This window comes from Grampus griseus (assembly GCF_964374135.1).
Source record: "Grampus griseus genome assembly, chromosome: 10".
NCBI classification, from domain to species: Eukaryota; Metazoa; Chordata; class Mammalia; order Artiodactyla; family Delphinidae; genus Grampus; species Grampus griseus.
Genome location: NC_139004.1, coordinates 21,227,607 through 21,253,987, shown reverse-complemented (window position 1 = coordinate 21,253,987; position 26,381 = coordinate 21,227,607). Strand labels below are relative to the sequence as shown.

Below are 26,381 nucleotides of genomic sequence, written 5' to 3'. Positions count from 1 at the left end.
GAACAATTTAGAGGGTAAGCAGGCAAAATAAGTGGAAGAGTGTTGGTTTAGTGGGCGTCCAGATAAGAACACCTTCAAAGCAACAGGTAGAGGAAGAGAACAGGTCCCTCTATCGCCATCTTCAGCTCATTTCTAGTTTTCCATTTGATTTTTTAAAATTCTCATTATTTAGGGTGCTTCCTGTTTTGGAGGAATTTATACTTCCTTGTCATGATGTAAGGACTCATTAAAGAGTACTTTCACTAAAAAGTTTTCCTCAAAAAACGAGAAAAAAAAATTTTCCTAAGACTTCCATGTGTGTGTTTTTCCCCCCTGAGCTTGACAGTTAGATAGTGATGCACAGATGTTTTTATTTTAACACATTCATTTCATTTTCTCCTGCCATTTCACATTTAACTCCTTTGCTTCTGTTTTTCCCATAGAGTGCACGCGAATGGCGTCTTCATGGTAATTGCAACATGTATTGCTTTCAAAAAGGATTCACAAAGTTTTCGCATTAACTTGATCTAAATTTGATAAATCATGCGTAGGAGCGAAAAAAGAGGCGACAAAGGGTAGGAGACTCGAGCCCAAGTAAAAATGCAACATAGTCATCGGGCAGAAATCAAGAAAAAATGTTTTTCTTTCGAGTGTAAAGAAAGTATAAAACCCTAACTGGAGTGAAGTGTGTATTTTATTTCCTGGAAGAAATGATACTGATCCATTGGAAACGAACGGTAAATTTTTAAAGTATTCTCGAGTGAGAAGGGCTAGAGATTCGCCTCTCTTTTGAAATGAGTGAGGAGGGTGGATTGTGCTCCCCACCCCCGTCCCCCCCTCCCAACTGGCAAAAGAAAAAAGAAAAGGAAAGGAAAGGAAAAGGAGGGGAAAGGAAAACGCTAACTGGTTTTCAGTGGTTAGGTTGGGGGTGGCAATGGATTCTAGAGGTGGTCGAAGAAGAAGGTGCATGTGTAAGTTGACGAAATTTCTTCTCGCTATGTCGTGCCTGCGATCCAGGAGAAAAGAACTGGGTGTTAGAAGAAGGAAGCTTAGCAGAGGATGGTTTCGATCCATCGACCTCTGGGTTATGGGCCCAGCACGCTCCCGCTGCGCCACTCTGCTGACAGGCCGTCACGCTGAGCTCCTTTTTCCCCACTATGAACCTCATGAGCTATGTCATGTGTCCTTGTATATACAGACAAATTTTGGTTTGTTTATAAAATCGAAAGAATCAACTTCCCAGCAATAAGCGGAACAAAGTTCTGTGACTTGCTGCACGTGGAAGGACTCAGATCACTCTCAGAAATATCATGCTGGACCCCCAAAATGCCTCACAGTAGGATATGCTATATGATTCCACTTCTATGAAGTTCAAGAGCAGGCAAACTGTCTGGTGCTAGAAATCAGACAGCGATTAGCTTGCAGGATGCAGTCTTGACTGGTAAGGGGGCATAAGGCGATTTTCTGGACTAATGGGAATGTTCTCAGTCTCCATCTGGGTGATGGTCACATGGGAGTAGGATACATCGGTAAAGTTTATCAGCTCAAACTACACATAAACGCTTTTCATTTAAAAATATACTTCAATAAAGTATTGGGAAAAGGGTACCACAGAGAAGTAGTAACCTAATGGAAAGGAGAGACGGGGGTGTGTGTGGGGGGAGAGAGAGAAAGGGTACTAGAGGCAGCAAGGGAAGGAAGGACGGAGCGGGGTCATTCCGGTGGACTCAGGTGCTGGGCGGGTCCCACTGATTCATCCAATCTCAGCCTCTGAGGCTGTGCTAAGTGGCAGTCATCTCCAGGCCACCAAGAGGACGACCGGAATTCACCCACGGTGAGGCACTGACGGAGCACGTAGGTGTTCCGATGCCCCGCGGGCGACAGCGGGGCGGCGATAAGGAAAGAGTGCCCGGATCCCACGCCCTCCAAGGCTCCCACCCCCTCATCAGAAAACTCCCACCTTCAGCCTTCCAGCCGGACAGAGATCCGAATGCCCGTTTTGGCGGCATCGGCCCCTCAGCACTCCTGGACTCAGCCCTGCTCTCACACAAGAGCCCTCCTCTCCCGCAAACAGCCCTGGCCCAAACACCGCCCCCCCCTCACCCCCCAACACACACACACACACACACACACACACACATCACACTCACACACCAGAGGAAACCACCTGACCGGCGCTGAGGCCTGTAGCCTGAGCCCTCCAGACAGTTTGGCCCAGTTGCAGCCTGGAGCCCCAGTGCAATACCTGAGCACACTGCTTGCCACACGCAACATGAGGCCCCACGTTTCCCAGGAAGGCAATGCCAACTGCCCCGAGACAGGCCGCTGCACTAAGCAGCCCGCCTGCCTCTGCTCCCTCGGAGCCTGCAACCCCCAGCACACACCGAAGAGGCCTCAGCTTTCCCCCTTCGTCTTCTAAAGGGCAGAAAGTCCTGTTTCCAGTTAAGACGAAATCTCAAGGATCAGATACACCCTCCTGCTTGAAAGAAGCAAAACCTGACAAAGTAGACGAAAGAGTTTTCAAGACACCAAACATCAGGCAAAGAAGGATGGTGCTCCCTGACAGAAAGAAAGGAACGAGCGAGTTTTCTGGGCATGAGGTGAGACCTGGGATTGCAGCCTTGAGAGAGTTTCCAGGCCCCAGTGCTTGGAACAGGAACCCAGGCGGAGGCTGGTGAACTCCCTGAGTTGAAGTGACGGGGCGGATAGTCCAGGAGACCAAGGCAGCTAAAGCTGGCAGGACAGAGTACCAGAAAGGAGAGAGCCGCGAGAAGAGAAACCTCCAGAAAGCACTCCACGTGGAGCTTAGCACTGGTCAGCGCACGCAGGTAGGGAAACTGTACAAGTCTGGGGCAGGACTTCCCACAAAGATCAGAGAAGTTACCATGATACTGAACTGTCCTTTCAAGTCAGAAGCAACGATATGAGATGCACGTCTGTCTAAGGAATCCAGATTCGATTCCTGTCCTTAAGAAAAGAAAAGAAAAGTCTGTGTTTTGTGTTTCTTGCTCAAAGTGTTCAAAGAGCTGCTGACATGGAGGGAAGAGGAAGTATCCTGAACCAGTCCGCCTGGCGTGGTCCCTTCCTAAAGGTCCGCGAGGGATGGTGGACTTGGAACCTGTTATTATAGGGAGGACTTTACCCTTTTCGCAGCTGTGCGTAGGTTAAGAAGCAAGTTTTTTCCTGAGGGATTACGGCAGGGGAATTCCCTGCGGAGGTGATCGTAAAGGAGTGGCCAGTACGGGGATCGAACCCGCGACCTTGGCGTTATTAGCACCACGCTCTAACCAACTGAGCTAACCGGCCCCCGAACACCTCGCCCTTATTCTCCTCTTTCGTTCCTCTTGCGCCCTCTCTCCTTCCCCGCCCCCACCCCCAACTTCTTTCAAAGGTTACGTTCCAAGTGTAGCTTCTCTCAGGAGAATTTGGTGGTGGTTGTTGCTTTCCACCCAAAATAAACAGAATGAGACGCTGTCTCCTGAAAGAAAACCAAACGGAAAGAAGGCACACCGGTTTTCAGTCGTACTCCTGGACGTGAAAGAGGAAGCCGACGTTTTTGGAGGAAGCTGCGGCCAACGGCCAGGGGAATCCATGGAAGTATGTGCTGTTGTGTAAATGGCTCGGCGCCGTGCAACCCAAGGCTTCCTTTTGGACAAAGGGCTGCTGTCCGAGTTTGGCTCTCTGTGTAGAGGGCACAGCAGATCTTTGGTGGGTTACACATGGAGCAGCTAGGTGTCCGAGGACCGTGAAAAGTAAACGTTTGTCTTTGGCCGAAGAGGTACTGCGGGAAATGGTGGTTAAAAGTTTTAAGTGAAGAAGTACGTCACGTCTCGGCCGGTTAGCTCAGTTGGTTAGAGCGTGGTGCTAATAACGCCAAGGTCGCGGGTTCGATCCCCGTACGAGCCACGCTTGCTTTTACTCCTTACCACCCAAGGTGGTTACACGTCTCTGAGACTTGGAAGGCACAGGTTACTCAAAGAAAAAGAAAAAGAAAAAATCATACACGTCACACATACACACACACACACACACACACACACCGGCATTTTGGAACTGTCTAACCAGCGCTCTTCTGGAAGTCGCGGTCCTGGGAAGCAAGCTGCGGCATGGAATGTGGAGTGCGTGGTGGTCAGGACCAGCTCCAATATCCGGCCCGCACAAGCCCGGCCTTTCTAGATTTACCATTGCCTCAGTCAAAGCCTCTCGTCTCACTCTTCGGAAGGGGTTGAGAAGCTAATATTGGTGAAGACACTCGTAGATCCACATTGATTCTTTCTTTCTTTCTTCTTGTTCTTCCTCCTCCTCTTCTTTTTTCTTAAAGCCTCTTTGATTTGAATCTGTGTATAGGTGTCTCTGTGTGATCCTTTCTCCATATTTGCCGTGTGAGACTGAACCTTTCTCCATATTTGCGGTATGAGATTGAAACCAGGAAAGGTTAGATTGTGAACGTTCCTGCGATCGCCTTTGAAGGGTCCTTCCGAGTTGCGCAAGAGGCGGGATTGATTGCCCTGTGGGGCAACAAGAAGGAAGGTGAGGGAGCTTTTCCCAGCACGTCATTGCGATCGGAGAAAGTTTGAAGAATTGGTCGGCGTGTCAATTGCAAGGTTGATTGGGTGTCAAAAGGGTTCGGAGCCAGCCAGGAGTCGAACCTAGACTCTTCTGATCCGTAGTCAGACGCGTTATCCATTGCGCCACTGGCCCCTTCGTGAACCAGCACTTTAAACACGCGTATTTAATTAAATGAAACCTCCGAAGTCGCTGGTTCCGGGGTGAGGATGGAAATAACCGCAAAACCGTTGCCTCCGACAGATTCATGTAATTCGCGGTGAGTGTATATACTACAACGTTGTTTTCAATTTCTATATTTAAAATCATAAGAATTGTAACCCTTAGAACATTCCGTACGTGATAGCAAGAATGTCATTCCCTGAAAGCAAGTTTTCTCCTGCGAGTGCTCTTTGCAAATTTTTGCAATCTGTTAATCTGCCATGCTTCCACCCGCGTCATATATTCGGATGTACTTCTATTGGACCCTGACGATGTGTGCGCGGATGACTAATGACTGCCCTGTATTCTCTTTAATTAAGCGTTGAAAAATAGTGCACATCTATTTGGTTTGGAAATGCGTTCGGCTGTAAGAATCACATCTTTTCCTCTTACTGTTAAAAGAGTAAGCCTCACTAAGAGGGAGAATCATGGGCAAATTCTGTGATAAACCATGCATCGGATAAAAGCATGCAAAAGTCAACGGTAAAGGCAAAACGAGGCAAGAATTCAGTCCTTCAGTAAAGGTACACACATTCCAGAAATCAAATTTGACATGGAATGTGGGAATTTAGGAACTGATTTAATACCACATACATTTCAAACAGACAGACATGCTCTTTTTAGACAATTTGGTTGTATGTTTATTTTAGTTTTCAAATTGGGCAAAAGAGATGCCTCAAAATGTACAACTGCCTCGAGAGAAGGACCTTGGATGTTGAGAGACAGGCACGGCGTGGTAATGTTCTTGACGGCCCAAACTTGGAATCCAGAGTGCAATGCGTTCTCATCCCAGCCTTGCCATCTTTCACCTAACTGGCTTTTGCAATGAAAGAGAGGTGTACAGTGCTAACAGAAATGTGAAGATTTACTTAGAAAGTTTTGTCGGAAGGAGTAATGGTGGAGGTCAAGTTTCAAGGCTGAGGAGATGTTCACTGGTATAGAGGAGTATTTGGGGTAGAACGAATGATATGTGCACACATCCCTGGGAAACAAGAGGAACTGCTGGCAGGTAGGACAAAGGGCTGCTGGTTGGGAGAGAGGGGGCAGTGAGGTACGAAATGAAGATGAAGATACAGGAGTGGCCGTGGAGAGGATTTCAGGCCATAATCTTCAGGGCCACATAATAAAATAGCCATCAGATGTTTAGGTGATAGGCAACTCTTTTAGAAACACTGCTTTCTGTCTGTCATACTTTTGTCCTCTCAAAGTTCACAGAATCTGAGATCTAGTCTGACCTAATCTAAGCAAAAGCCAGCTAAAATTCCCCCAAACATTTGAGAAAACTCCCAGGCATTCAGATCATGTGACTCCCCTTAGTCCACGAGGGACAAGAGCCAGGGTCCCTGTAGAGAGGAAGTGCTACTGGCACTGGCGTCCCAGGAAGGGAGGCGTTTAATCTTCATCTTTAAAACAGACATTTTTACTTCTGGTAATGGTAAAAGTTAAATGGTTAAAGCAGATGTAACGGTATGGTTTTGTTTTATGTTTTTTGGTTTTTTTTTAATGGTTAACGCTGATGTAAAAGGTATGTTTAATAGGCCGCAAAACAGGCTGCTCTAGTCAGGGTTAAGTTTTAGTTAAATCATATGTAAGCCATGACTTCCCCACACCTTAATATGTGAACATTTCTTCCATAACCATCAAGTAGAAATACTGTATGCGGTACTTCCTGTGTTTTTGTAAATAAAAAAAATCGGTGCCTAAAACACACACACCACCAGCTCAATATACTATATAAGAACATTTCCCCCTGTCCTTTCTCTCTTCTGAGAAATCCCTCACACAGCCCGGCAAATGCAGAGTGCGCTGTTCATGGTCCTGACTCCGGGAAGAGGCGGGCTTCCTGGTGGCAACGCGGACCATCTCCGCCCGCCGGGCGCGCACCTTGAGTTGAGCGGGATGCCGAGCCCCTGAAGTGTCCGAGAGGAGCCCCTGCCGGCCTCGATACCCTGCCTGCGAGGGCCCCCGCGCCCCATTCCGCGTACGTCTGTCCCACAGACTTGTCTCTAAACACACACGCCGGTAAACCCACCCTAACCACTTTCCGAGCCCGGCCGGGACTGTTCTGTGCCTAAAGGCAACTGCCTTTTGAACCCACGTAAGCGACAGGTGTCTGCGCCCAAAGGACGACTCGTGGCAGCGAGCGGCCACCCCTCCCAGGCAAGCCTAGGTGGCTGAGGCGAGTCCGCCTAGGGATCCCGGCGCGCAGCCTGGGCTTCCGGAGAAGGGGCGGCTTGGCCTTGGCCGCATTGTGCAAACACCTGAGCAGAGAGACCCGGATCAAGGCGGACTGCAGACCGAGTCCCCGAGGGTATTGACGGGGGTACCAACGCGGACCCCGGGAACTAGGAGAAAAAGGAAAGGACAGTGAGGTTAAGCAACGGCCTCTGCCGGACACAAAATCCACGTGTACTTTCTGGGGACGGGAAACGTTTCTGATTCATTTCCTCCACCCCCTCCTCCATTGCTTTCCACCTTCTCCACACACAAATTTTATATTGAAGGTTTTTGAAAATATTTCTGGCAAGGAAAAAAAGAAAATGCCAGAGATGGAAGACATCTGGAAACATCACCTTTTGGTTTTCGTTTGTTTGATTTACATCCTTGTTTGTCTGATGGCATTCATTCACTTATTCATTTCTAATTGCGGTAAGTGTACCTCAGCTGCTTCCTGGCCATTTGCTTGCATTTCAAATCATTTGCCTCTACAGTGAAAGTGAAAACAGTAAAGTCTGTTGAAGAAAATTTAGCAGAATACTCCATGCCTTTGAGATGAGCAACTATATGTTAGACAGGACATAATAAGCACTAAGCATACAAGAAAGATTGCTACACTGTACCCACCCCCACCCCCACCCCGCAAAACAAAACAACAAAAACTGAGCACGTTTTTCCTCAAAAGTCCATTCGGAGAGAAAAACACTAGGCACAGACTGGAAGGACATACTCATAATTCACACATTGTAAAAGGTGTTGGAGTCCGAGGAACCTACAGAAATGTTAAAATGCAGTAAGTACTTTAACAAAATGTAGTTCTGAGCACTGCTGCTGTGAGGATAGGTTGGAAACCCTTTGTTTTGAGGTCGGGCACCTTAGAGAGGGCAGCAAGGTAGTAAGGAAGTAGTTGTACTTGTGGGTAAAGTGGCAAAAGCCTGAGAAGGGCACTGTTTCCGCCCGGTTTCGAACCGGGGACCTTTCGCGTGTAAGGCGAACGTGCTGACCGCTGCACCACGGAAACGTCACACGCACGTTGCCTTTTACAAGTCCAATAAAACGGCATTTCCTTGGTGCTCCCCAAGTCTAATAATTTTGAGTATTTCTCTTTTAGTATATTATCACTCACTCACTTTGCTTACCCTCCTTTTTAAAAACGTGTTAAAATAAGAATATAGGAACTCTACGACTCATAACCAAACGTAACTCAAAAGCAGAGTCCAAATTCCTTCCCCAACATCAGGCAGGGTAACCTCAGGCTCCTAGGGCATGTGATTACAAGGAACTACCCGACAGTACCCTGTGACTTTCATTTCCAGCTCTCTTGCTCATCGGTAGGACCCAGGACGTAACACACAGAGCCCTGAAGACCCCCAAACTTCCGAGAGGGCATGCTTGTCCGGAGGAGACTGCTGAGCAGGGGCGGGGTGGGCTGTGCCCCAGGAGGGAGTGACAAAAGGAGTAGTGTTTGGGAATTCATGGGACCGGACTCTGTGCCGAGTAGGTTGAGGTGGGAGTCGTCAGTCAACTTCTTATCCAGTGTCACTCACACTGGCCTGGAACGCCTGTGCTCTGAGCGACGTCAATCTGTGCAACAGCTGACGTACTAGACTATACTTTATTTTTCTCCTCACTTCACCTGACCTTCGTCACTGTATTTGTCCACTTCCCAGCTTTTACCTCAAGGATCAGGGAGGTGCTCAGCAGCAAAACCATGGTCTTTCCTCGAATTCTCTGTGAGAATTTCGTGATAGGACAGCTCTGCATCAGCACGTCTGACCAAGAGCCAAGCTGAAAACTCCTGCTCTCAGCAACTCAAACTTGGATTGGTCCCAAGGTTGCAAGAAACAGAGAAGAGAGACAGTATTTCCCAGCTAGCAAGATTGGAGTCCGTTTTTTCCCTGATATCGAGTTGGCAGCATAAATGATGATTTATTATTTTCCAGTACTTTGATTAGAAGTTTACTGTAAAGCAGTCAATGAGTGGCCCCCAACGTGGCCAATCCTGACCCTACCAGATGTCCTGGAAAAGTATGCAAGCCTGAGGTAGCAAAGGGCACATGCACTGAGTATTATAATAAGATTGCACAAAATCAGTTAATTATTTTTAAAATTGCCAAATGAAACCACAGAGATAAATGGTCATTCATTTTCTGGTACAGATGAACTTATTTGCAAGGCAGAAATAGAGACAAAGATGTAGGGAACAAAGTTATGGAAACCAAGGGGAGAAGGGGGAGTGAGATGAATTGGGAGATTGGGATTGACATATATACACGGCTATGTGTAAATGAGATAACTAATGAGAATCTACCACATAGCACAGGGAACTCTACTCAATGCTTGTGGTGACCTAAACGGGAAGGAAATCTAAAAAAAAAGAGGGGATATATGTGTACGTATAACTGATTCACTTTGCTGTACAGCGGAAACAGACACAACATTGTAAAGCAGCTATACTCCAGTAAAAATAAACTAAAAATAAAAGAGGAAACGGTTATAACACTACTTGATTTACACTACTCTAATTTATATTAGAACTTTTCCCTTGTTCTTTTATTGGTTTTGGATTAGTTTGACTAAAGGCAAATGGGTAAAAACAACTCCAGACTAAGTAATGGGTTTGGAAAATAGCTGTAAACATATGAAAGTGCAGAACTTGAAAGCACACCCATCGAAACTAGATCACTTATTCATTAGCCTTGCCCCACACTGTATGGTCCACGTAACAGTAGTGTAGACGTCACTCATCTGGGAGACTGTAGAAGTGGTGACTTTCAGGCCCTGTTGCAGATGTAGTCATCTAAAACCCTCATTGTAATGGACCATACCAGGTCATTCATATGCTCACAGAATTTTGAGAAGCATGGCTCTTAAGGCGCTATTCAATGTGCCAAAAAGCTATCTGGTGCAAAATTGGGGAGATCTGAGGGGAGAGGTTGACCATTCAATGAATCAATCAAGAAGAACAAATGTCTCTGTTGTGTTAAAAGTTCTAGGAGGCAAAAATAATTGAAGAGATCACACAAAACCGGACTGGCAATGTCTGACACCTGATCTAAAAGGTAAAGGAAAGAAAAAGAAGCACTCTAGGCAATTCTAATTTCCATCTCATGATTTCAGGGCAAGTAACGTTCTTGGGAGAGTTGTTGATATTATATTTATTTTTTAAGCAAGGGGACTAATGCTGTTCCTATCTCCTCCTAGGACTTGAAGGCATGTCAACTGCAGTTAATTCCAATTTTTGTTTGCCATGTTTAAAACACTTCCTCCTTAGGCCCCACTGGGATTCGAACCCAGGATCTCCTGTTTACTAGACAGGCGCTTTCACCAACTAAGCCACGGAGCCAACTATGACACAAAACTCATTCTTACAGTTTTTGAAGGAGATGTCACTTTCCTGTTTCACCAATGCATTTCTCAAGAATTTTTGATTAATGATAGAGCCTCAGGACTACTTCTCAGAATTTCTATCAAGTTCTTTTACTTTCTCTCGCCTGAAATATGCACAGAAGTTTACATGCTGTGCCAAGGCAAGAAAAACTTTCTGAGCCTCTGGGCCCTTGAAATAGGTAGCCAAACCATTTCACTTCCAGGAGCTTTTACAACTTCGTTATAGGAGATATTTCTCAGTTTCAAATCTGCAATTGGGAAATGATGGTGCTTATCGGCCTTGAAACATAACATGAACTGGAGCACTTTGAAGGACTGCACCACACCATTTGCTACTCTTACTGTGAAAAAGCAATATCTTACAAAAGAGAAACGTGCTTCCCAATCTTGATTTTGGAGCTATGTGGCAGGTAAAGGCATGCAAAAGGAAAAAAGAAGGTAAGAATTCAGCAAATGTATACATGTTAAGAACGATGTTTGACACAGAGATATAGACAATATAAAACTTAGGTAGACATGTCTTACTTAAAAATGTCATAAAGTTCTTAACTGGTCCTAGTTCCTGAAATCAACAATCAATGCATAAATATCAGAGAGTTGTCCTCCCCTTTGAGAATGAGAGGCAGTATGGAATGATGCTTAAGAGCACAAACTGTGATGTCAGGCTCCATTGGTTCTTTGTCCCAAACCTGTCATTATATTTGGGACCTTGGGAAAATAATGTAAAATCTCTATTTCCTGTTTTCATTTACTCAAATTCTTCGGGGACTGCTGGCAGATGGTGTGGGTTATGACTAGCCTCAATCTATAAGACTTCTACAGGCGTGTTAGATCTAGGCCAGGTACACAGCATAGCTTCCTGAGCTGATAGAGAACAGTGTAAGGACACTGCCTGTATCTCTTGCAATAGCAGGCAATTTGTTTCCTTTTGTTGTTTATTACAACAGCTCGAGTACTTCTGTAAAGGTAGGTCACACTTTCCACTCATTTCTATTTGAAGAACTCTTTCGTTGTAATCAAATCTGTAAGGTTTAAAATTTTCTGCCCAATGCAATACACCTCTCCTATTGTATTTTAAGTATCAGGTATTATGTGTAGTAATGGGAAGACTAAGTTAAGTTAGGAACCACCTGCATTTATGCACATCAGAGATGCCTAAAACTTAACACACACACACACACACACAGACACACACAGACACACACACACAAATCCACCCAGCATTAAAGTAATCTCTGAAGTCTTTAAGAACAAAAAAGAGGGCGTGATTAATACTACCTGGGAGAAGTCTGAGCTCTGTGAAGAACCCACCAAAGAACATTGAACTGGCCACTGTTCTTTCTGAAAAACTTGGATTCTATAATGGGACTTTGGTGTGATAGATAACACACCAGTTTTGTGGGGCAGGATGTAACAAAGAGAAGTGGTTCAGATGTTTATTGGCCCAAATGGAAATATTTTAGGCCCAAGATAGGAAAGAAAACCCTTTGGGTGTGAGGTGAAACTTTGTGAGAGAAACCCACCGAACTTCAAGTTCAACATAAACCAGATGGCTCCATTTCAGATGTCTTTTACACGCTAAAGACAAATCTCATTGGTCTGGTTTGCATTTCAGTGTGTGAATGGGACTCTAGGAGAGTATTTGGCAGGACAAGTATACATCCTCTGGCACAGATAACCATATAAATATCTCTGCCATGTCCCTCACCAAAATAAGACATCAATATCACATTCCTTCAGCCTTGAACAACTACCTGTCATGGAACTACTGTCAACCAGGCGTTTGCCTCAACACTGATTTCAGTGGTGGCAAAGAGACATGTTTCTTATCGTAATTTTTAAAATTAAATTTTTATTTTGGAATAATTTTAGAAAAGTTGCAAAGACAATACAGAGAATTGCCTTATACTCGTTACCTAGTTTCCCTTAATATTAGCTTCTTCCACTATCATGGTACCTTTGTTTAAACTAAGAAGCCAATGTGGGTACTTTACTAAACTCCTGACTTTGACTATATCACACCAGCTTTTACACTAATGTCCCTTTTGTTTCCAGGATCCTACATTGTATTCAGCCTCCTCTAGTCTGTGACAGTTTCTCAGCGTTGATGAAGTATTTCTGTAGCATACTTGACTGTTTTCCAATCTGGGTTTGTCTGATGTTTTTTGCATGATTGGTTTGGGGTTATAGGTTTTTGTGGGAGACCACAAAGATAAAGTACTTGTCCCATCGCATCATATCGGATGTTACATGATAGGAGCAGAGCTTACCATTGGTGATGCCAACCTTGATCATTTTTAAGGTAGTGTTTGCCATTTTTCTCCCTTGTGAAGTTCCTATTTTTTCCTACTTCCTACTCTACTATTTAGAAGTTAGTCACTCAGTATGGCCCATATTCCGGAAGGGAGGGCATTAAGCTTCATCTCCTGGGGGGGTGGGGGGAGTATTTACTTATATTAGTTGGAATGCTTCTGTAAGGAAAATGTTTTCCTTCTCCTGTATTCATTGATTGATTTATTTATATCAGTATGGACTCATGAATATGTATTTTATACTTTGGATTATAATCCAAAACCACACCATCTGTTGTTCAAACTGTTCCAGCTTTGGTCATTGGGAGCTCTTTCCCTGTTATAAAGAGACAATTGGCAAAGCTGTTTCTTTCCTACTGTGTTGATATTAATAAATAATTTTTTCACACATCATATAAAAAAAATCTTGTTTCACCTTTCGCTGAACTAGTTAAGACCCGAGTGTGGAAGTGTAGAAAGTGTGGATGGTTTCCCAGTTTATTTTAGGACGAAAATGATCCAGTAGGGTCAGTTTCTTTGCAAGAATCAGTTACCCAGTGGAAAACTAATATGCCCAAAGCGGCTCTATTTCCCTTGCTAGTCACTCACTACTATCTTTTCACCCTGTAGATGGGATTCAAAGGAGGACTTCAACCTTGGGGTAAATCAAAGATGTGTGTTTAAATGTTTTTAAGTTCTCAGCGGTTTGTCTGTCTCCCTGACATTAATTGTGACATCGCAGTGGACCTGAGACTGGAAGAACTCTCATCGGTGTAGAAGTGTAAGAGGTAAGCGTCGTCGTACAAGTTGGCCTGTACAGGGATCGAACCCACGGTCTTGCCGTTATTAGCACCACGCTCTAACCAACTGAGCTAACCGGCCAGCAAACTGGTAGCTTGTTCCTCTCTAGGCAATTCAATAAAAGGGAAACAAAATGGTTTCTTCAAATTCTCGGGGCGGCTGTCCGGGGGTCCGGGGGTCCGGAGGGATGGGGCGGGGGGAGGCGGGGAGGGAGGAGAAGGAAAGGGAACACAAAGAACTGAAACAACCGAAAAGTGACGTTAATTTTTTAAATCTCCACATTCTTCCTATTTCATTCTGCCTCATCTCGGAGTTTGGAAAAAGAAAAAGGGAACAAAACATTTCGCCTGATTGAACTCTACTTCTTGGGGACCTCTCTCCAACTGACGACTCTGAGCCCCCCCCCCCAAAAGATCAGATTCACCCAGGGAGGCTTCCTTCCTCCTACTTATTTAAAATAATTTATAAAAATAAATTATTTTAAAATAATTTTATTTCATACTATCAGAGTCCTTAATCCATTTGGAATTCATATTTTTAATTGTATGAGATGAAACAGTTTTTAAAAATTTTTTTGAAGAGTTTAGCTACTTGTACCAACTGCACTTGAAAAGTTCATTAACTTCCTGCCGTTCTAAAGCGACGAATTTAGCCCTCTTTTTCATATTCTATACCCTCCCCGTAAGGGATCTCACCTTTTCCCAAGATTTCGATATTCTAAGGTACATTGACAACGCTCCAATCTTTCCCTAGCCCTCACCAGACACTCCATACATTCATTTGCTCTAACCAAAAACCTTTGCTTTATCCCAGATTCCTCTCTTCATCTCACACCTCACAACCCCTTTAAGAGCAAATCGGTTAAATATATATATACATCTGACCACTTCTCACCACTTGCATTGTAAGCGTCCTCGTCTGGGCTACCATTGAATCCCACCTGGATTCCCGCAGAACCCTCCTCCCAGTCTCCCCGCTTTCACTCCTCTACCGTCCCAGCTCAGCCAGCAGCCAGAACAATCCTAACAGTGAGTCAAGTCATGTCATTTATTTGTCCCAAAGCCTCTGCTTGTTCCACATCTCACTCCTGGGGACTTCCACCAGGTTTTCTCTTTGCCTGGAATCCTCTTCCCTCATACTCTGGCATGGCTGAGTTTGTCAGTGAATTCAAGTCTTTGCTCAGATGTCAACCTCTCATAAGAGCTCAGATGAAACTGTAGCGCCATCTTAACCCACCTACCCTGCTCTATATTTTTGCCATGCCGTTTGCAATCTCTTTCACATGGGAGTTATTTCCTATTATGTTTATTGTTTATTTTTTAATCACGCCCCCTACTAGAACATAAACTCCAGAAGAACAGGAATTTTATGTCACTGAGAACATCCCAAATATTAGAAGAGTGCCTAGTAACCAGTATCAGATGCCCAGTAGTTTTTGAGTGAATGAATGATTGAATATGACAAATATTTCCTTCATATTCCATAGTCATTTCACACTCAAGTCTATAAACATTCCATGTATTCTGCCAAAATTACATTTTCCATCCTCCAAGTCAAATGGCTAAGGGTCGGTCTTCTCCAACTCCCCCTTACCCTTTTTCTGCCCATCTCCTCTGCCCACACGGTGCAATCGGTCACCAAGTCCTGCTTCTTAATCCCTCCTCTCTCTACTGCCTCCCCACGCCCACTGTTAACTACCTGGTTAACAATCCCTGTTAACCAGGTAATTAATTATCTAGCTTGAATGTATTGTATCTTTCATCTTTGTTGGTGTCTCCGCAGCCTCCCACACATTTCCAAGCCTCCAGCCTGTCCCCGTTTGACTCCTCCCTCACATGACAGCTAGAGCAATCTAAACCCAAGCTTGTCTCTTTCCTACCTAAAATCTTTCCATGACTCTCCATTGTATTTGGAACCCTGTGCACACTGCACGATATGGTTTATAAGCATACCCATGATCTGCCCCTTCTTCTCCCAAACCATGTCTGACTCCTTGAAAGTTACCCAGATAGATACGTTCTGTCTTCCAGACCCTCCTGTGCACGTGTTTTGTCTTTGGCCTGAAATACCCTTCTCCAGTTGCTAGAACTGGAGAACACACACCGTAAGACAGAATTCAAGTTTCAAGACTTAGATAAGATGACCTCCTGCCCTGCTTCCAAGCTTGTTATGGAATCACTGGCTTACTTACCAGTCTCCCCACTAAATTGTAATCTTCAAAGCAGAAGTTTTCCTTCACCTCTGAATGGCTGGTGCAAAGCACGATACAAGGTATACAGTCATCACTGTATAAATGTTAAATTATCATGTAAAGAGCTGTAGAAATTGTCTAATACTTTTCCTCTTGCCCCCCTCTGTAAGATGGCAATCTTGGGTTGTGGAATGCCTTTCAAAGTAGAAACAGCATGGATATTTAGAGTCCTATATACCTGGGTTAGAGGTCTGACTTTGGTGATTTGCTGTAGTGAGGGAGAAGCGAACACACACTTTGGAGCCAATAGGGTTGAAATCCCAAATCTAACCTTTACTGACTGGTTGAGCTTGGGCAAGTTTCTTAATATTCTTCTGCCTCTGAATAGATATGAGTTTTATAGCAATTCCTGTATCATAAATTCATTTCAACAATTTATTTTTATTTTATCAACCAACTTAAGATTGCTTATTTTTCCAGTTAGGTCTCTTCAAAGGTATCCATAAAACAGGAGATAGATGCATTCAGGGAGTCATTCTTGCCTTTTCTTTTTTTCCATCAGGATGGAATATGTCGTAGCTACTCATAGACCTCCCATTGGTTACAGTACAGAGGTCAGCTTAGGTATCTGCTCTTCCTCCCTTTCTCCCTTTGTTCTCAGGCCCAAGAGTCTTCCTGCCCGACCCACCCTACCTGGGAGAGATGTGAGGTAGAGGGTAATTTTATAAGGTACAAATTAAAAGAAAAGTAGAAGCTTTGGTTCCCTCCTTGAGCATTTCTCACTCGTAATTATGGAGGAATTATGACCTATGGTGTAAAGAAAAGAAGCAAGGTTGCACCACTCTGTGTTTTTCCTCCCCTGGCCCTCCTATGGATGCTCTCATGGGTAGACCATTGATCCTCAAGGAAAAGTTGGCTTCACGGTCAAATTGCATTAAAAGCTTCACAAAATAAATAAATTAAACTAAAAAAAAATCTTCTCCAAGAGCCAACTGAGGAGCAAAATAGCAAGAAATGAGGAATCGGCCTCCCTAGGGGACCAGATAAAGGAACCACTTCTTTGAGCCTAATAAAAGCAGGCTAAGATTTAGAGAGAATCTAATCCTCCTCCCAAAGATGCAAGAGAATATGGGTTGTACTCTTTGCCTCCCTGGCACGTCTGTTCCCAGAGAAAAAAGCAGGAGGCGGTGTCCTGACTGAGCTCACCCTTGACACAGAAAGGAGTGGGTAGGGAGCGGAAGGCAAGGCTCCGTTCAATTCCAAAGATTTGGTTCCACTCAGTTTCATCCTGCTGTCACCACTAGATACTTTAGCCCTTCATTTTCCTCTAGAATGTAGATTAGGACCACAAGGTGAATGTGCAAACCTCTCACCTTAGATCTGAGGTATTTTCGCTGTAGAGAATCAGAAGTGATTGAGGCACTTTACTATGCTGAGGTCCAAATCAGAGTACGAATGGCAAAGAACACAAGTTATTTCTTGTGGGCATGATGCCTTCGGGAATACCCTTGCTCCCGATTCTTTGGGGTTTTTGATTTTGCACCAATGGGAAACAAAGGGGCTGACGGTCTGAAAGATCTTCTCCCAACAGAGCCCTGGGGCGGTGGAGAGAGCATCCCAAAGCCAAGGCTGCTGCCTGCCTTAACTGATCCAATGACAGGGGTGCTCTGAGCAAAGGAGGCCATGGATGTGTCCCCAAACATAGTTTCTCTTGCAGAAATGCTGGCCTTCCCCAGGGCCAAAGGTGTGCCCTGGCTGGTCCGGCCCTGGCTGCCTGGGCCCCAGCCTTTCCCCAAGGGTGTGATGGTGTTAGTGCTCCCACTCGGCACTGCTCCAGGGCTGAGTGCTCCGGAGCTGGAGCTCGCGTCTGGGGCAGTGACGCTGAGCCCAGTCTCCTCACAGTCCACAGGGCTCACTAATCCCCCAAAGTCAAATGGTCGTGGGGCTGTGCTGCCAAACACTGAGCCACAAGCCCCAGTCCGGTGGCTTGGGGTGACAACTCCCAAACCATTCGTATTAGACCAAAGGGAACCTACTGGAGTGCTGTCAAAGGCCGGCCGGAAGCTGGCAGGGATGTGAAAGGTGGAGGCTGGTGGTGCCAAACCCCCAGAGGCTGACTGCGTGGTACCGCTGAAGGATGGCTGGGCTGGGGTCGGTGTTGGGGTTGAGGAGGCCACTGTTGAGCTTCCGAAAATGGGAGAGCTACAGAAGCTTGGGCCAAGGGCTGGCTGGGGGGCTTCTTGCTTCTGCACATATGCAGCCCCAAATGCAGGTTGGGAGCAGGGTTAGTGGGGAAGGTGGCCTTGAGCTTGACTCCAAGGGAATTGTGAATGCTGACGTCAAACTGGAGATCCTGGATGATAATGCAGGCTGGCTGGTGGTTACTAGGGCTGAAGCTGCCGGAGGGCCACCCACAGCGCTAAAATCGGCAGTGCTCCTGGTAGGGGATATCTGGACAGCACTGGGAAGAACCTGGCTAAAGATGGTGACTGTGTGCACAGTAGGAATGGTTGGACGCTGGCACAGTGGGAAAGTGAAGTCTGCATCTGGGGAGAAGCTGGCCCTGAAAGCACAGGCAGCCCCGAGAGGAAAAGGGGGGCAAGTGGAAGGGATGGAGCAAGTGCGGCCCATGGTACTGGTAACATTCACTACACCAAATTCCAAAGGCGGCTTAAAGGAGCCTTTGGATGTGCTGGCTGGGGTGGTGGACATGACTACAGAGGTAGCCTTGACCAGGCCATGGAAGAGACGGGTAGAAGCAGGAGTAGGTGGAGGAGAGGTCTGCTTGAAAGAGAAAGGAGCTCTCACGGGCATAGTTTTAAGTGGTCTTATGCTGCCAAAGATAGGCTTGAAGGTGGGAGTTGAGATACCTGGAGGTGAAGATGCTGCAGCTCTTCTTGAAATTCTGGAATATGAGGAGCCTCCGATCTCACTATTGGCTGGGAGCCCCAAGATGGGTTTTGACATGCGGTCAGCAGAAGTTGCAACAGGAGGTGCAGATGCAGGAAGATGGGGGGCTGGGCTGCTCATCAATCCAAACAAAGTGCTTTGCATAGTGGGTGCTGCAGGGTTAATGGCAGGGGAGTCTCGGGGTATGGCAGCCTGAGAGGCTGAAGTGGCCACGTGGTCTCAGTGACTGGTGCTGTGGGAGAAACAAGGGTCAGGAGGATGAAAGTAGTGGTGGGTTTTGAGTCTGAGGAGGTGCCTGAAAGGGGCTCTGACTGGGAGCACCCATGTGAGGCCAGCAGGCTCGCTGTCTTCAGAGGCGAGTGGGCCACACTGATTGCCTCTCCGGTAGGTTGTGGGAAGGCCAGTGGACTTGGAGACTCCTGCATTTTATGTAAGCTTTCCAGCTGAGGATCAGTGCCCTGGGACAGGGGAGGCTGAATAGCAGACCAAGTGTCAGGGACAAAGTCTGTGGTGACCTCAGTCGTATCTTCTCTGGCTTTGTTGCTCCATTGGAGTCCAGCTTTCTTCCCTAAGGCCAGGTCTTTGGGGACTGCATAACCCAGCTGAGGAGGCGGAGTCAGGGACAACTGGCTCCCCGGGCTTGACGGAAGCAGGGGAACCTGATTTTGTTGCCCAGAGCTGCCAGATGTTTCTGGGGACTCATCTGATACCACTGGGACTGGAGAGTGAGACGGATGACCAATGTTCTTTCCTTTTCATTGGCCACTCTGGTACCTGGAGTTATGTACTGGGAATACTCTTCCAAGGCTCAGAGAAATCTCTAGAAGAGCTGTAAGAGCTTGTAATAGCATTTCTTTGGGAGCTAAGGGGGCCACCTGTGTGTGAGCTGGCCAAGGAGTCCATGGAGGAGCAGCTGGGCCTGTTATTCAAGCTGTGATCTGAGCCCCAGCAGTCGAGGCTTCTCTTCAGAGGCCCAGGCCTCGGCACGAAAGAAGTGAGGACTCCATTTTTCATCAGAGGCTTAAACGCAGATGGTCTGGTCTCTGGAATCCTCTTACTGTCCAAGCTCTCATGGAACAAGTGGTTCTTCCCATCTCACTTTCCCCTTCTTGCACTCTCTGAGGGCCCTCAGCACTGTCTCCTTCGCACATGGGTCTGGGGCTTCTCAGAAGGTGAGACCCCTGCAGAGTTCGTTACCTCTGCTGGGGCAGTGGAGGGGGGCGCTGTCCGCTCACGAGGAGCGAGCCTCCTGGTCACCGGGCTCCTTGTTGCCCTGGGGTGCCGAAGAGACCAGATACTCCCCCTTGAAGTAACTTTCCCACCAGTCTGAGGGAAGAGGCCCCATGATGGAATTCCGGGACCTGTTCATGGGAAAGGGCCTCCAAGCCTCATTGACCACGCACGCGTTGGGACTGGTAGGATCCCAGTTCGGCAGGCTCCTCGCAGGTCTGTGCCGAGGGGCAGGGTGGGCACGATGGACGTGCTGAACCCGGGGGATCTGATGAAGGGGCTGAGCTGGCCGGCGGTTCAAGGGTCTCTCCGACAAGTCTGTGCGCCCCCCTGCTGGGGATGACGGCCAGAGTCCCAGCTTGCCCACGTAAGTGCCCATGTGGAGCAGTGAGGCGGGGTCGGTGACTTTGACTTCGGGTTTGGGCTCTCGAGGTTTCTGACGCCTAGTGACTCAGCCGCAGTCGAAGTGTTCCGGTGTCGGTTGGGATCCCTGCGCGAGGAAAGTGAAAGGGTCTCGGGGCGCTCCTCACCCTCCAGGTCCTGCATCCGAAAGTGAGCGGCCGGTGGAAACAGAGGACACGCGGGACCTCAGCCGTCTCCGTAGCCTGCTCTGCTAGTTTGAGGCCTAAGCTGGCCGCTCTGGCCTCTCTCCTCTCCTCTCCGGGTTGCAGCGCGCGGCACGAGGAGAGGGATTGGAGAGGACGCGCGCGGCCGGAGTCCCTGAGCTAGAGTCCCAGAGCTAGAGTCGAGCAGGCGCTGGGTCTCCAGACTCCGGCTCCCGGCCCCGGCACCGAGTCCGCCCGCCCGCCCCCGGAGTCGGAGTGGGGAGGGCAGTCCGAGCCCCTCAGGGTGAGTGGGTGGAGGTTGGGGGCGAGGGGCGGGGCGCTGGCGGGAGCGCGGGACCGGAGACCCGGGTGCGTGGACCTGGGCAGCCCAGACGGCGTTCGTGGCGCCAGCAGCGGGGAATAACGGAGGCCGGATTTGCTGCTTGGGGATTCCCGTCCTTCTTCCTTTCCTTTGCCTTTGCCTTTTCCTTCCTTCCTTTTCCATCCGCCTCCCCGAGGCTGAATGTGTGTCGCCCTCGATTGTTCGCACTTTGAGTATGCAGGTACGATGGCACTCTGGCGGGCTCGCGAGGCTCCGGAGGGGGCCAAAGGGACTTCTTGTCTACCGACCAAGAGCCTGAGCGCCTCCGCAGGAACCCGGCTTTGTCCCTCGCTCAGCCACGCCCCCCCGCCCCGGCCACCTTCTCCAATCGCGATCCTCACACAGCCCGGTGGGGTCGGAGCTCCAGCAGGGGAGCAAAGAAGTGGGAGATTTAATTTGCGGCTGAATATTCAGGCTTAGCCTGAGTGAACTAGGGCACTAACATTCTGAGAAATTGAAAAACGAATAACGTTTTAAGATTTGTAACACCATTCCTTCCAATAACAATAAAAATGGCACGGATTGAATACGATTCTTTCAAGAAAGGTCATTTTAAGGTTGTTAAGTTAAGGAACTCGGAGAACGAGTTCCATTCAAAACCCACACTGTCCAAAAATGGGTCCAGACATCTCCCACTTCATCGATCTTTCTCCTTGAATTTGTATTTCCACAGAATTTTACGCCAATATAATGTGTGCTTACGCTTAAAGTCTTTATTCGATCGTCCTACTATACTAGTCTGCGCCAAATATGGGTATAAACACTGAAATCTGAAATTTTGATATGTGACAGAACCACAAATCTGTTATAATTAATTCTTTTGGTTTCACTTATATTTGCATTTACTAATAGAATGCAATCAATGAAAACATCGTAAGTAGATAACAAAGTTGAAAGGGCCTTTACTGGAAGTTGTAACAGAAGTAAATATGGAATTTATCACCTCTTTCTCCAAGAGGTCGCATACAATATATTGATATAAGACCGCCTCCGCTGAAGGAATATTTCCATTGCTCCTCTACTGGACACCAGGGATGGAAGGAATTTTACAATTCGGGGCAGTGTGTCACTTCAGATAGCTAGAAGGGTTCTGGAATTGCCTAGTGAGAGAATGGTGGGATTTCAAAATAAGGTGGGAAGCAAGAAGACAAACTAGAGGATTCTCAAACTCGTGAATGTTAACTGGTTGAACATGGAAGAGGTAGGAATTGATTCGGTGTTTGTGCGTGCTTGTAGCCGAGTTGGAGTAAAGTTTTAATAGCAAGGGATGCAAAAGCTCCCTAGCAGAGGGTGGTTTCGACCCACTGGCCATCTGGGCTATGGGCCCCGCACGCTACCGCTTCGCCACTCTGCTTAGCCCCTGACAGAAGCCACTGTTATTCCCTTCAATGATTATGTCACCGTTTCTGCGCTGAACATTTTTTTCGATTTCCTTTCTTTCTGATTTCCTTTCTTTCTGTCGCCCCTCTCTCTCGAGGCACGTAGATCAGCTCTTCCGCAACCAGATGACCTCGGGTCATCACCTTCGGGTCTGCAATTTTCCAACCTGCCCAAGAGTGCCCAAAGCTCGTCATTGAACCCCCTCCCCAGCACCCCTCCCACTCCCTCGAGCCGCTAGCCTCTCAGAGCGGAGGAAGAGCCCGCGGAGCAAAACTCTGGGTGGACCCTTCTCGGGGAGAAGATCGGAAGTCGTGGAGCCAACTCTGCTGCCACCGGAAAGGAAACGTGTTAACCGTCTCCTCTGTTACCTGTCGAAAAATCTTATAGATGACACTTTGAATAAAAGAGAGGCATTTTGCTTGCTCGCAAGGGCGCAAGATTTTCAGTACGGTGCGCCTGAAATAGAGTTCACCCAGTTTGTTTCTCAAATTATTACACGGGGGTCACAATTTCGACTGTATCTCGTTTGGGGACGTTTGGACTAAACAAACAAATACATTTTAAAGTAAGATAGGACCTTCCTTTTCCTGAGGCTTATATTAGAGAGCAGAACCGTTGGGAAGTTCCTGAACACAGCTCTCATTTGCGGCTGCCTCTGCGATGACGTTAGAAGGGGCCCGTCTGGAAGGTTGTAAATCTTTTCTCTTTAGTACTGGAAGCTTTTGGATAGTGAGCGTACAGTGTTCCTTCAGTCACATGGCTAGGCCGAGGCTTGTATGCTAGTGTGTTTTTCTTTGTTTTGTTCGTTTGTTTTTTCTCCTTGTACTCCATGTCCCCGTCCACAATATAACTTAAGGAGCGATGGTGGAGTGGCGAGCTTAGCAGCTCGCACCAGCAGAGGACCCTCCTCGGGTCCGCAGCCACGCGCATTGAGCCCAGCTATGCAGCTCCTCGGGTCTGCAGCTACGCTCACCTAGGCCAAGCTATGCAGCTACCCCAGCCAAGGAAAGCGAAACTCCATTATTCCTTTGGGGCTCATACACCGACCCCCCACCCCCAGATAGTTGGCATCTCAAGGAGATGCTGCCATCTTCAAACTGTACCCTCTCAAGAAAGTCTTTTTTCAAAACTTTTCTGACTGCAACTCAGTGTCGAAATACATTTTAAGCCACAACTCAGTACAATATGCAAACAAATGTATGTATATATATATATATATATTTATACATATGATATATATATATATATGAGAGAGATAACTATCTGAATCTATCTCTATCATCTATACCAATATCGATATAGCTATAGATAGATGATAGATATTTGGAGAGACAGAGAGACCAAACTCTACCAAACAGTATTTTACTGCATGGGTTTATTCTGATATTTCCTATTTCTATTCCTATATCTTCTATTTCATTTATTAAAATACCATTCATGACCTTTTTTAATATTAATTTTACACCCATTCATTTCTGAGTGATTTGAAAAACACTGTCACTTATATAATGGTATTCAAAATGTCTCTTCCTTTTAGAGTCAGATAAGGAAGATGTGAAAGACAGTGACCGTTCCACAGTGGTCAAAGAATTAAGGAAGTGGTTCTAAGGCCACCAGCTTTTTTTTGGTATCAAACAGGACACAATGTTAACTCTCCCAGAGACTACGCTCCACATGCCCCATCTGTGATTTTTCCTGCAGTTAGTGAAGGGAAATCACACTTATTCTAAACAGTCCTCTCTGATTCCATTTTTTTCCCACCTCTATTCCACAGTTGTGATGTGGATTCTTTTCCTCCTCATCTGCTGAAGGATTCTTGCCTGTGTGACTAAGTAGGTATTTGTCCTCACCTCTTAGAGAATATTTTGCTTTTCTTCCTCTATTTTATCGTGTCCAACATATTGTTCTGATGCTGTTCCCTCTGTGTAGAGAATTCTTACCTCAGATATCTATAAGATTTACTCCCTGGCCTCCTTCAAGCTTTTGTTCAAATGTTGGGATCAATGGATCCAAAGGTTTTGGACAAATGCAGTCTGCTCTCCATTTCCCGTGACTACTTCAAACGATTTGTCTATTAAGTTCTCCTAACATTTCTTCTAGGATGAATAATCCTCACCTGCCTTTGCTGTGTTGTCACAGTACACTGGTTGCAATGTTACCCCATTCATTCAGCATTCACTCTGGCTAGCTGCGGTTTATGGCTCTCTAGCATCAGTTAGATGTTTGTATACTGGAAATTTCAACCTTAAAGTATCTGGGATCATTTGGGATACTGGAGACATGACTCACCAAACTTCAGCCCCACACGGAGAAGGAAAAAAAAAAAAAAAAGAGGGTAAAAAACCTTCCTTCAACCTTTTAATAATATTTTAAAATATGAAATTCCTGTTATTGATGCCTGAGGGTGATGACATCTACTGGATGAGTTGATCTGTGCAGCTAATTGTTCAGTGGCTGTTCTGAAGTAGATTTTATCTGGAAGGTATTAATATATGATAAAAGATCCTCAACATTGTGACAATTCCCACAAGTCAGTCCACATGCATTTCTCCACACCTCTGGTCTCTAATCTTCAAATCTTACGCTTTTCAGATTCCTGACCTTCCAGCCAACCATTCCCTTTTGCCTAGGATTCCATATACAGCTTTATCTTAGGCCACTTCTCTCTCCATGTAAAGAGGAACATCAAATGAACCATCTAAAGCTCTAGCCACTGGGAGGATTTCTTTTCACCATTATCTTGCAGGGTTACTTCTGAGTGGGAGATTGTGTCACAGCAGTTCATTTAAAGCTCACAGCAACATACAGAACTCACCTATCTATGAACCAGGTGATTTGATTACCAACGGCTCTTCTACCTAATCCCCACATAATGGTTCTTAACTTCTCTGATATGTCAGACTGGACATTTCCACTGACATTTCATTAGTCAAACCAAGTCACATGGCCAAGTCCATGAGGAAGAGGAAGTGTGTATATTATATAATAAATATATTATTTCAATGAAATAATCATAAATAATTATAAATTCACATGAAGTAATTATACTTATAGTTATAAATTCACATGAAGTTGGAAAGATAATGTATCAAGGTTGCATGTATCAACAGTTCTTTTTTTTTTTTTACTGTTGAGTATGGATGTATACTTCCATAGTATAGATGGACCACAGCTTGTTTAACCTATTCACCTATTAAGGAACATTTTGGTTGTTTTCAGGTTTGAGCTATTACAAATAAAGCTCCTATAAGTAATAATGCACAGGGATTTGTGTGGATATGTTTTCATTGTTCTGGGATAAATGCCTAGGAGTGGAATTGCTGAGTTGTATGGTAAGTGTGTGTTTAGCCCTTTAAGAAACTGACAAACTATTTTTCAGAGTGGCTACACCATTCTACGTTCCTATGAGCAATGTATAACAGATCCAATTTCTCTGTATTCTTACCAGCCTTTGGCAGTTGTTACCATTTGTTATTCTATCTCTTGCAACAGGTGTGTAGTGATATCACACCATGGTCTTAATATATATTTCCTAAATGACTAGTGATATTGAACATCTTTTCATGTGCTTATTTCCCATTTGTATATCCTCTTTGGTGAAAAGTCTTTTCATGTTTTTTGACCATTTTCTAATTGGATTGAGTGTTGTTTTAATGTGGAGTTTTGAGAGGTCTTTGTATATTCTAGATATGTCTTTGCCAGATATGTGATTTACAAATATTTTCTCCCAGTCTGTAGCTGGCTTTTTTAATTTGCTTAACAGAGTCCTTTGCAGAGCAAAAGTTTTTAATTTTGATGAAACCCAGTCAGTCATATTTGTCTTTTATGGATTGTGTGTTTGGTGTTATGTCTAGGAACTCTCCTCCAAGCCCCAGGTCCCCCAAATTTTCTCACATTTTTTCTAAAAGTTTTATAGTTTTATGTTTTATTTTAAATCTATGAACAAGTTTCAGTTACTTTTTAAATAAAGTGTGAGGTTTAGGCGACAGTTGTCTTCTTTTGCCTATGGATTGCTCCACCACAATCTTGTGAAAAGACTTTTCTTCCTCTACTGAATTGCCTCTGCACTTCTGTAAGAATTAATTTAGATGTACTTGCATGTGGTGTTTTCTGGATTCTCTATACTGTTTCATCAACATATATCTATCCCTCTGCCAAAAATGTACACTGTTTAATACTGTGGCTGTAAAATAAGTCTTGAAATAATAAGAATATTTTCTTCCACTTTATTCCTGTTTTTAAGAATCATTCTAGTTATTCTAACTCATTTTTCTTCACATATAAATTTTAGAATAGTC

At 45.6% G+C, this 26,381-nt stretch overlaps 1 protein-coding gene across 1 annotated transcript; it reads right to left on the bottom strand.

Moving 5' to 3' along the window:
* Nucleotides 1-17,108: 17,108 nt before the first annotated feature.
* Nucleotides 17,109-20,155, bottom strand: LOC309828711 (POM121-like protein 2; the record flags this gene model as incomplete). Its single annotated transcript, XM_082664227.1, is given in 8 exon segments — nt 17,109-17,916; nt 17,918-18,747; nt 18,750-19,286; nt 19,288-19,326; nt 19,330-19,626; nt 19,628-19,707; nt 19,710-19,848; nt 19,850-20,155. Coding segments are annotated over 8 exon segments (3,036 nt in total).
* Between the last annotated feature and the right edge of the window lie 6,226 nt (nt 20,156-26,381).